The following is a 12,164-nucleotide window of genomic DNA, read 5'->3' as shown; positions in this document are numbered from 1 at the left end:
AGGATTTCATCCGGAAACTCGTCTGTTACAAAGGGATTTCATTTTTTAAAACTTATTTGAACTCCTGACTTTTTGTGTGTTCAAAATGCACCATTCAAAGCCACATCATCATTTTTCAATCCTTTCTGACTTCATTTGTTATTTTTCATGCATTTACTAATTATTTTGAGCTACAAGACCCTAAAATTGAAAAGCATTTCAAATGAACTCTGAAAAGGTTGAAAGTTGGCATGGTATCATCATTTCATCCACATAGCATGTGCAAGAAAGTTGAGAGGGTTACGGCAAAAACTGGATGCACTTCGTGTACAAAACGGACAATCTCTTTCAAAGTATCAGGATTTCATACGGAAACTCGTCTGTTACATAGGGATTTCATTTTTTAAAACTTATTTGAACTCCTGACTTTTTGTGTGTTCAAAATGCACCAGTCAAAGCAGAGACTGATTTTGAATGGTGCATATTCAACACACAAAAAGTCTGTAAAGATCGCCAACCCCAACATAAAAAAATGAGCATAGATGCGCTTATAGAGAAAATTCAACCTAAATTCATAATAAATTTCTATGAATTTCAGAGAAACTCACTGTGAATTTAGGCCAAATTCCCTGTATAAGGGCATCTATTTTCATTTTGAGAGGAGCTCAACAAGGCAGAGAGGGACGTGTTTTTTTCTCTTTTGATTTATTTGTTTTGTTTTGTTTCTACTTTCAACAAAAAACTTATTTATTTTATTTCTAATTACTTATGTATTTTACTTTAATTATTTTATTTTTATTTATTTTACTCTGCTATTTTTATTTATTTTACTGCTGCTATTTTTACTTAATTTATTAAGGTTTATTTATTGTAGTTACTATAGTTTATTTTATTTTATTTTATTAAGGTTTATTTAGTTTTATTTATTTTATTAAGGTTTGTTTATTTTATAAATATAAAAAAATGAACATAGATGCGCTTATAGAGAAAATTAAATTTACTGTGAATTTAGGTGAAATTCCCTGTATAAGGGCATCTATTTTCACTTTAAGAGAAGCTCAACAAGGCATAGAGGGACGGGCTTATAAACTGATGTGAGCGCCCTTCGGTTGGCGAGGTGGGACTAAACACTGGCCGCAACTAGGACCAGCCCTTTAGTCCCGGTTTGTGGTATGAACCGGGACTAAAGGGTGGTGGGCCAGGAGCGTGGCCCATTGGTCCCGGTTTGTCCCACCAACCGGGACCAAAGGGTCCGGACGAACCGGGACCAATGCCCCCACGAGGCCCGGCAGGCCCCTGGCCGCACGAACCGGGACCAATGCTCACATTAGTCCCGGTTCGTGACTGAACCGGGGCTAATGTGAAAACTGCCCTGTGACCTAAGCCATGTTTTCTACTAGTGTTAGGTCATCTCCGTGGCTACACCGACCCTCGCGCTGCCGCTGCGTCACCTCATCGGGCCATAGCGAGGATGGCAAGCGGTTCTTGCCGTCGCCCCATGGTTCTCTCCGCGACTGCACCGACCCGCGCCCTGCCGCTGCGTCGCCCCTTCGGGTCGTAGTGCCGCGGCCCGCGGTCCATCGCCGCCCCGAGGCCGTCCGCTCAGGCCGTCCCAGTGGCTGCACCGACCCTCGCACTGCCACTTCGTTGCCTCATCGGGTCGTAGCGAGCGTGGCGCGCGGTCCCTGCAACCGTCCTGAGGTCTTCCCCGCCGTCGCCCCGACCCACGTGCTGCCGCTGTGTCGCCCCTTCGGGCCGTAGCGTCGCGGCTCGCGGTCCACTCCGCCGTCCCCGCGCGTCGACTTCTACGTGGTATGCGTCGCGCCGTCTTCTAGGCGCGAGAACGCCACCGTCCGCGCCGGTCTTCGTCACGCTGTCGGGTTCTTCCTCACCTACTCCGAGCACCGTCGCCGCGCTTCTGACCTAGCCGCCGCCGCCTCCTCCTCAGGCCGCCACTGCCGCTCTTCTTCCCGGTCCACGGCGACTACCTTGACATCGGCTACCCCGACTCGACATCGACCACGACGTTCTTCGCACGGCTACCTCGACCATGGCTACACCACTCATGCTCTCGGCTACATCGATAAACGGCACAAAGGGCTACCGCCTTGCTTGAGCAACCTCGTCGGTTCCACTCCAGCCACGACTTCCGTGATGCATCGACCATTCGACTGTGGGGGGTGTCCGTCGGCTTACCTTCGAATTCTTCTCCAGTCTCACCGTCTGCATCGCTACCGTTGTGACTGCAGGGGGATGTAGAGTATATTGATTATTAGGAAAGACGAGATAGACTAGGATTTGTTCTGGCTTGTCTTGTACTCCAAGTTGATCATTGTACTCCTATATATATACCCACGAGGCTCAAGCAATACAATCGACTATTCCATCAATCTCTGTCTCCCTTCTAACAAAGCATATGCCGTCTCACCATCATGTCTCGGCTTTACCAGGCGTTTTTCTTCTTTATTTCAGTTTCTTTCAAGAATCAAGACTACCAAGGACAATCAAAGTCAGTATATAAATAATATTTCAACTCATGTACGCCTAAAGTGTTGCCTGCATGTTGTCATGAAAATAGTGGCTACATGGATCATCAGATTAAGGTAAATACATATCTCAATACATCATGCTTATGATAATTTCTAATTGTCACTTTGTGCGGAGTAGGAAATACAGAAGTGCATTAGTAAGAAATTTGTAAAAAAAATCCTACATACAGCTATTTGTGGTCGTTATTAGAAGGGCAAAGGGAGCTTCCTAACTCTGATGGTCAGAAACATAGTCTAAGTATCAGGGGCAATAACCACCCTGCAAGGCTCCAAAAAGGTATTTGTTTCCCTTACCATGTCCATGATGCAGCTCCGATGACAAAGTAAAGTTCTGTCACTCCACACACGTATTCCTCTCCTTTTCTTTTGCGTGTCTGTGATCATACACTCAGGTTTTTCTTTCTATTTTGTTAATCATTCATGCCCGATGCTTTTTCATTCCTTCCCCTCCCCTCTCACTGTTGTTCATCAGGATTGTCGCAACTACCTGCCTCTTGGTTTCGGTTCAACCTTCTGACCGCAGCGCATTGCTTCTACTGCAAAGATTAACACTATACTTCGTATGATATAAGATAACCCTGTCATGAATTTTATGTTTAATATAGTCGCTTTGTGATTATCTCTATTCTACAGTCTGGATGGTCAAGCAATAACATGGTTTGCTTCTTTATTCTTGCAAGTATACAACACTTTCTAGCCATTCTTTTATATTTATCCAAATAAATATAATCTCACACAACACTGACAGCCGACGACCTTCTCTGCTCTTGAATCGGTATGAATGACCGATGAAGATTTTAATTTCCAAATACATATTCCATTTATCAGCCCTTTGGTTATATTGTCATAGAATATAGTCACAAGCTTGAAAGAAGACATAAGTGGATGTCTTAGATATGAATGGCATAAAAGTTAGTCGTCTGTAGTGTGTTTCTGACAAATTAAGTGTATGTGCCATTTTTTTCAATTGTGATCGTAATTATACATGTTATCAATCATATAGAAACGATTCAGCCTTAAATACTTTTTAAAACTATGATGAGTTATCGATCCATCCAAGTGAGATAGGCAAACTGACTCCTGATGAGAAGGGAAGTGAGACCTTACGTGACTCTCCCAGTTCTGTAATGAGAACATGAAACATCAAATTTGTACAAACAGTTAGACAGCTGCACCTAAGTCGAAGGTAAACAAAATCCACATGATATGTGATTAATCCCAGCAAAACACACAGTAAGAAGGAACAAAACATATGATTAATCAGAGCAAACTGAATGATTGTGTAATACTGAAGTAGAGGCATTTTTTTTTTCGAAAAAGGGGGACTCCCCGGCCACTGAAGTAGAGGCATATAATTACTTCGTTATTATCTCTATACTACGATCCGATGTTCTAGCAATAACATGGTTTATTGTTTGTGCAGAACCAAACATGTACACCTTGCAGTCTAGGCATTGTTTTATATTATTCCCATATATCAATATGAGTTCACACAACACTGATGGCCGACAACCTTCTCTGCCCTTGGATTAGGAGCCCACATATGACTGACGGGTGAAGATTTTTTTCTCTACTCTTGCATCGTCGAGCTAATTTTTATCATTGTAGAACTTCAGTCAGGAAGACACTTAACTTATATTTTGTTTTTGTTTAGAATATGGTTTGTCAATTCTAGCTTATAAGCCTTTTATATGGAATTCCATGGATCCTATATTTCTATTCAGACAACATTGGCAGCCTTTAATTCCATTGACACTGCTAACTTGCAATACAATGTCTTCAGGGAATGACAGCGTGAACAAAACTAAGTGCAACCTTATACGATATATACAAAACTGCAGAGATGTGAAATGATCCCTCAGTCCACCTTACTGGTTACTATGCTAAGCCAAATATTCACTTTGGTTTTGCTGAAAGGAGTCTGGCATATCCATGCATGGATACAGAACCACCATACATTCTATTATGACTTATATGTAATGGATATTTTAAACTATACAATAATAATCAAGTATTGTAAATCATAGTATTATTGTCAGTTCTGATTGTCATTCTATTGCCAATGTTCAAATTCCTACAAAAAAATCTCACTTAAATATATTGCAACCAATTCCCGCAGCAACGCGCGGGGCATCATCTAGTATATAGTACTAACAGCCACAAGTATTCACTACTAGTACATTTTTCCAATAGTTCCGCTCTAAAAACACTATAACTCCACACCATATAGCCTACCCACCCAGTGATAAAGTTCCAGTAAAGGCCTTGTTTTGCAAGCAATAAACATGTGCATAAAAACTAAATCTCTCTGGCAGCAATACAGAGAACAAGTTAACAAGCGTCAAGCGGTACACACAACGATCCCTGTCAAAGCCAACATTATCTTCACTTTCAGGTTCTCAGCCCAATCCAATGCTGATCCTGCTCAAATTTGTTCAACACAAGATGCTACTCAATTTCATTTCAGTAAAACTCAACATTTTAAAAAATCAACCATCAGCAAAACTTTAAGCTGATCGCATACCTTGAAAATTTCAGAAACCTCTCCTTCCTAGCTAGAAAAGCATAGGGGCCTAGCCTACAGGTTGACCTTTTGCAAATATCAACAAATGCGATATGTACGCAAAAGATCAAATCAGCAATTAAACATCTCGCACATGAGTATAACTGAAAAGACAATTAAGTTTCCCACACAAGCTTGTGGTTCTAGCCCAGCTTAGGCAGAACAAGCCACATTTGCATATGGTAAGACCATAGGAGTAGCTTCGGCGGTTGGGGTTACCACCTGCCTGCTCCGTCCTGTTACAACTTTCGGCGGTAATATTTCTCACCCCCTCCCCACGGAAAATTTCCACAGTGCACTATTTTTGCATTCAGGAACATCTTTTCCAGTTTTAACAGGGGTAACTTCATAAGTTACTGGACATATTACAGAGGAACTTTATTAGACTAGAAATAGAGCAGACTTATGCGAAGGAAGACGAGGCAATCTTCAGGCATCAAACCCATCTACAAAATGAGCACAAGACAGTGCAATCTTCAGGCATCAAACCAGACTATGGCTTTTTGAAGGGGCTTGCCACTGACAAATCATGGATATGCTTCTTAACAAGGCACTCGGTCTGTATGAAGTATTCCTGAACTCAACACATGTCAATCAGTCCATATTCAGTAGGGCTAATCCTGAATTCAAACCGAGCATCTCGGGAAGCTCTGTTTTTCACTTGTAGCAGCATGCGCAGATAAGCCGCCTTTCCACGGCTGTACCCATTATATACTTCAAATTCAATTCTGTCTAGCACCTTTGCATTCAAGACAAAGAACCTCGCAAATTCAAGCTGGTTCCCAATGCCCAAGAATGACTTGAACACCACTTTTTTGAGACGGGTCTCAAGGCATTCGATTGGATGTAGTGGGTCATACAGAGGCTCATTTCTCTTATCCCTGCGTAGATGAAACTGCGAAATGGGAAGGGGGGCATATGTTAAAACTGTCGCTAACTAGATAACATCATAGGTCAAACAAATGGGACAAATGAGTACTCACAGTGACATAGAGCTTTTCCAAACAGGGGAACCACTTGAGGATGTTAAGAACTGCATCCAGTTTATCTCCAGAAGACCTGAGAGCAAAAACCTTCACAGTGTGCATCGAGTTTGTGGAGCTAACTGAGCTTATTCCCTGAAGAAAACAAACAATGAACATAAAAAATATATTTATCTACATGTAGGAATGCCGAATGCAACATTAGAAGATGAACCTGCTGCTACCTTGAAGAGTAGGAGCTTGGAGACGACCACTAAGAAAGAGCCCAATATCTCCAGATTAGGCGCCTTAATTACCCTGATAGTGACGCAATCATCTCGGTTACAGTCAGTTAATAGTAACCTTAGAAGACAAGGAGCATCCTCGATGACCAGTTCCACTTTTTTACTAGAGCTATGACGGAATATGATGCTCCTAATAGTCGGCGAGATAACACGGAGGCGACCCGGAGCACGAAAATCGGCCATGTATAAGCTTTCCAAGGCATGGCAGCCGGAGAGCAGTCTATGGAAGACCTCCTCTGAGATGGAAATGTTAAACAAGGTGAGCTTGTTGAGATTGCGGAAATTCATGGGCGGCACGATCTCGAAGGGGAACTTGCAATGGTCGATCTTGGCAGCCAGGATGGTGGACGCAGAGCGGAGCACTGATTCCAGCAGCGGGGGGTTGGCGTTGCTGATATGGAGCTCCTCGAGGTGGGCGAGGGCCGGGGAGTGAAGCCAGCTCGCCGCCTGGGCGTGGAGACCGCCGGCGCCGGCGCCGCGGCAGAGGAAGTAGAATCGGCGGGCGGGGCCAGGGTGCTTGGAGATTATCTCGGAGACGGCGGAGGGTGGGACGCGGGAGGAGGTGGGGACGCCCCGGGGTCGGGTGCTGACCTCGAGGTTGAGAGGCGTGGAGTGCCAGAGGTGGCGCCACCGGTGGGAGAGGACTGGCGTCCGGCCGCCGTCCTTGGTGGGGAGGAGGGAGATGATGGTGCCGAGGATGGCGTCGGGGAGCCTGCTGATGAAATCGTCGGCGGTGGTCACGCCGCAGTCGACACTCCGTGCTCGCTTCGCTACGGACCCATGGGATTCGGCGGCCGCCGCCGTACCCGCGGTCTCCTCCTTCTCCATGGCCGGCGACCGGCAGGCAAGTCGGAACCGAGACGGAGGGATAGGGTTGGCCTGGCCGCCGCCCGCCGCGGCTTACTGGGTAGGCAGCGGTGCCTCCTATATTTAACCGGGGACTTGACTCACACACTCTCCCGCATTAACTTGGGATTTTGCGTACAGCCAAGCGTTGAGTACCACGTTCATGCGAATCCTGCCAGTATTAAATCACGAGGACACGAACCATCAGACCACACCAAAAGCAGCTGAAAAATGGACGAACTGAACCGTCACCAAAAATAACCGACTTAAATGATAAGAGTGTGAGCAGAATACCAAGAGTGACAGTAGCAGAATCGATACATCATCAACAGAAAAACAAAAAGCAGTCCAGTAAACAAACTTACTTCCATGCACGGGTGATTCACAATTCATGTGTGGATCTGATCTGAAACGCCACAGCAAACAAATTTGACCGTGCATAAACATAAAAACGCCGACGATACGCATCGAACATATTAAGGATGAACGGGGCGCTAGGCACAACCGCGCTGCGTCCACGTAGGCTATGAATAGACCGTTGCGTCCACGTAGGCTATGAATAGTGTCGAGGCAGCGCTCGAGCGAGCGGAAAAAGCAACGGGCAGCGAGAGGAAAAAGCTCCCAGACGTGCGGGCGCGGCGGCGACCCCATGGCGGGCTGGGTCGGAGAGGTCCCCCGCGTCCCTCCTTCCCCGCTCGGCACTCTCTACCTCTAGTGCAGCCGCTGCCTCCCTCCGCTCTTCCCATCTCGCCAGAGCAGCCGCACCCAGAGTCCTTCCCGCCACCCCGAGTAGCCTTCATTCCTACTCGCTCCAGAGTTCGAGTAGCCCCCATGTCTGCCCCCGCTGGAGTTCAGTTGTAGGGGAGGAGTGGATCGACAACGGGGCAACAAATAAGAGGATGGGAGATCGAGAAGGAAGGGAGCCGTTGCAGAGGGAGGGGTGACGAGGGTGGGTGGAGGTCAGGCATCAACAACGGATCCGCGGCGGAGTGTAAGAGGTGGTGCCTACCGGCCGCCACCTCACCACCGGCTCCTGTTTGCCGGCGGCAAGGAGAAGGGCACCGATGATGTGCTGCTCTGTCTCGGGGCTCAGCGCCCTCTTCGACACATAGGTTGGCGGGCTCTCGCTCTGCACCTGCACTCTGACGACCGCGCTTCATGTGACAGCGCTGGATAGCGGTTTGGCCTTTCTTCTTCTGCTCAACACACTTGCGATTTCTTTGCTTTCCCCGTTCCTCTTTGTCTTCTGCTGTACTAGGTCCCGCTACTTACCGTGCTCTTCATTTCCTTCTTATGTAGATCAATCAATCTTGGCGTTGTATGCGAGTGGCTGCTCTAGGAGGTACCTTCTTCCTTGCTCTCCTTCTGTTTGACGAAATGCGTGTAAGCTGTTGTACCCTTGTTTCTTGTTTTTTCCCATCCGCGGGTTCTTTGTTCGTTCGCTTCGCCTCGCCCTCTTCGGCTGGACAGGTTCGGCTCGCCTGTCTTTCTTGCTTGTTTTACTTTGATTGTCGTGCTAGCCTCCGTTTACCCCTCCTGCTATAGCATGTGCGTTTTTCTTGCTCGCGAATATCCTTCTCTTTGTACTGGATTTGATTATTTACATTTCGGGTTTGCATATGTTGTAAGCGATGTCGAGCTCCTGGAGGTTGGCGAGGGCCCGGGAGCGAAGCCAGCTCTCCGCCTGGGCGCAGAGGTCGCCGGCGCCATGGAAGTGGAAGGAGAACCAGTGTGTGGGGCCATGGTGCTGGGAGATTGTCTTGGAGACGGCGGAGAGTGGGACGTCGGAGGGGGTGGGGACGGGGCCGGCGACGCGGGGGGTCGGGTGCTGACCTGACGATAAAGGGTTTCCCCCTGAAGGAAATATGCCCTAGAGGCAATAATAAAGTTATTATTTATTTCCTTATTTCATGATAAATGTTTATTATTCATGCTAGAATTGTATTAACCAGAAACTTAGTACATGTGTGAATACATAGACAAAACATAAGTGTCCCTAGTATGCCTCTACTAGACTAGCTCGTTTATCAAAGATGGTTATGTTTCCTAACCATAGACATGTGTTGTCGTTTGATGAACGAGGTCACATCATTAGGAGAATGATGTGATGGACAAGACCCATTCGTTAGCTTAGCATTATGATCGTTACCGTTTCATTGCTACTGCTTTCTTCATGACTTATACATGTTCCTCAAACTATGAGATTATGCAACTCTCAAATACCGGAGGAACACCTTGTGTGCTATCAAACGTCACAACGTAACTGGGTGATGATAAAGATGCTCTACAGGTGTCTCCGAAGGTGTTTGTTGAGTTGGCATAAATCAAGATTAGGATTTGTCACTCCGTGTATCGGAGAGGTATCTTTGGGCCCTCTCGGTAATACTCATCACTATAAGCCTTGCAAGCAATGTGACTAATGAGTTAGTTGCGGGATGAAGTATTACGGAACGAGTAAAGAGACTTGCCAGTAACGAGATTGAACTAGGTATGATGATACCGACGATCGGATCTCGGGCAAGTAACATACCGATGACAAAGGGAATGACGTATGTTGTTATGCGTTTGACTGATAAAGATCTTCGTAGAATATGTGGGAGCCAATATGAGCATCCAGGTTCCGCTATTGGTTATTGACTCGAGATGTGTCTCGGTCATGTCTACATAGTTCTCGAACCCGTAGGGTCCGCACGCTTAACGTTTGATAACGATTTGTATTAAAGAGTTATGTGATTTGATGACCGAAGATAGTTCGGAGTCCCGGATGAGATCATCGACATGACGAGGAGTTTCGAAATGGTCGAGACGTAAAGATCGATATATTGGAAGGCTATATTCGGACATCGGAAAGGATTCGAGTGATTCGGGTATTTTTCGGAGTACCGGAGAGTTACGGGAATTCGTATTGGGCCTTAATGGGCCATACGGGAAAGGAGATAAAGACCTCATGGGTGGCTGCGCCCCTTCCCCATGGACTGGTCCGAATCGGACTAGGGAAGGGGGGCGCCCCCTTCCTTCCTTCTACTTCTCCCTTCCCCTTTTCCTATTCCATGTGGGAGGTGGAATCCTACTAGGACTCCACACTTTGGCGCACCCTATGAGGGCCAACCTCCTTCTCCCTCCATCCTTTATATACGTGGCCAGGGGGCACCCCATAGACACACAAGTTGATTTTTTAGCCATGTGCGGTGATACGTCTCCGTCGTATCTACTTTTCCAAACACTTTTGCCCTTGTTTTGGACTCTAACTTGCATGATTTGAATGGAACTAACCTGGACTGACGCTGTTTTCAGCAGAATTGCCATGGTGTTATTTATGTGCAGAACAAAAGTTCTCGGAATGACCTGAAACTCCACGGAACTTATTTTTGGAAAATATTAAAAATACTGGAAGAAGAATCCACGTCAGGGGGGGCTCCACCTGTCCACGAGGGTGGGGGGGCGCACCCCTTGCCTCGTGGGCCCCCTGTTGCTCCACCGACCTCAACTCCAACTCCATATATTCGTGTTCGGGGAGAAAAAAATCAGAGAGAAAGATTCATCGCGTTTTACGATACGGAGCCGTCGCCAAGCCCTAAAACCTCTCGGGAGGGCTGATCTGCAGTCCGTTCGGGGCTCCGGAGAGGGGAATGCGTCGCCGTCGTCATCATCAACCATCCTCCATCACCAATTTCATGATGCTCACCGCCGTGCGTGAGTAATTCCATCGTAGGCTTGCTGGACGGTGATGGGTTGGATGAGATTTATCATGTAATCGAGTTAGATTTGTTAGGGTTTGATCCCTAGTATCCACTATGTTCTGAGATTGATGTTGCTATGACTTTGCTATGCTTAATGCTTGTCACTAGGGCCCGAGTGCCATGATTTCAGATCTGAACCTATTATGTTTTCATGAATATATGTGAGTTCTTGATCCTATCTTGCAAGTCTATAGTCACCTACTATGTGTTATTATCCGGCAACCCCGAAGTGACAATAATCGGGACCACTCCCGGTGATGACCGTAGTTTGAGGAGTTCATGTATTCACTATGTGTTAATGCTTTGGTCCGGTACTCTATTAAAAGGAGGCCTTAATATCCCTTAGTTTCCGCTAGGACCCCGCTGCCACGGGAGGGTAGGACAAAAGATGGCATGCAAGTTCTTTTCCATAAGCATGTATGACCATATTCAAAATACATGCCTACATTACATTGATGAATTGGAGCTAGTTCTGTGTCACCCTATGTTATGACTGTTACATGATGAACCGCATCTGGCATAATTCTCCATCACCGATCCAATGCCTACGAGCTTTTCACATATTGATCTTCGCTTATTTACTTTACCGTTGCTACTGTTACAATCACTACAAAACCCAAAAATACTACTTTTGCTATCGTTGCCGTTACTTCCATATTACTTTGCTACTAAATACTTTGCCGCAGATACTAAGTTATCCAGGTGTGGTTGAATTGACAACTCAATTGCTAATACTTGAGAATATTCTTTGGCTTCCCTTGTGTCGAATCAATAAATTTGGGTTGAATACTCTACCCTCGAAAACTGTTGTGATCCCCTATACTTGTGGGTTATCAAGACTATTTTCTGGCGCCGTTGCCAGGGAGCATAGGTCTATTCTTTGAGTCACTTGGGATTTATATCTGCTGGTCATTATGAGGAACTTGAAAGACGCAAAAACAACAATTTATCCCTCAACTACGAGGGGAGGTAAGGAACTGCCATCTAGCTCTGCACTTGATTCACCTTCTGTTTTGAGTAAGCTTGCGACACCTAAACCTGCTTCTGCTATTAATTCTAATACGTCGCATGTTATTGATGATGCCACTTCTGCTATGCATGATACTTATGATGAAACTACTTCTATGCTTGATACTACCGTGCCACTTGGTGAATTTCTTGATGAACAACTTGCTAGGGCTAGAGAGAATGAAAGTATTGAAACTGATAATATTGATGAT

At 45.9% G+C, this 12,164-nt stretch overlaps 1 protein-coding gene across 1 annotated transcript; it reads right to left on the bottom strand.

Annotated features, from left to right (window-relative positions):
* Positions 1 to 5,213: 5,213 nt before the first annotated feature.
* LOC123141032 (F-box/LRR-repeat protein At3g03360) lies at positions 5,214 to 7,280 on the bottom strand. Its single transcript, XM_044560279.1, has 3 exons — positions 6,299 to 7,280; positions 6,075 to 6,209; positions 5,214 to 5,986 (listed from the first exon to the last, which is right to left on the bottom strand). Exons 1-3 carry the CDS (start codon positions 7,184 to 7,186, stop codon positions 5,672 to 5,674), a joined length of 1,338 nt encoding a protein of 445 aa, XP_044416214.1. The 5' UTR covers positions 7,187 to 7,280; the 3' UTR covers positions 5,214 to 5,671.
* Between the last annotated feature and the right edge of the window lie 4,884 nt (positions 7,281 to 12,164).

Source organism: Triticum aestivum, chromosome 6D, assembly GCF_018294505.1.
Source record: "Triticum aestivum cultivar Chinese Spring chromosome 6D, IWGSC CS RefSeq v2.1, whole genome shotgun sequence".
Lineage (NCBI taxonomy): Eukaryota > Viridiplantae > Streptophyta > Magnoliopsida > Poales > Poaceae > Triticum > Triticum aestivum.
The sequence above is the reverse complement of the archived record's forward strand: the minus strand, read 5'-3'. Positions and strand labels throughout refer to the sequence as shown.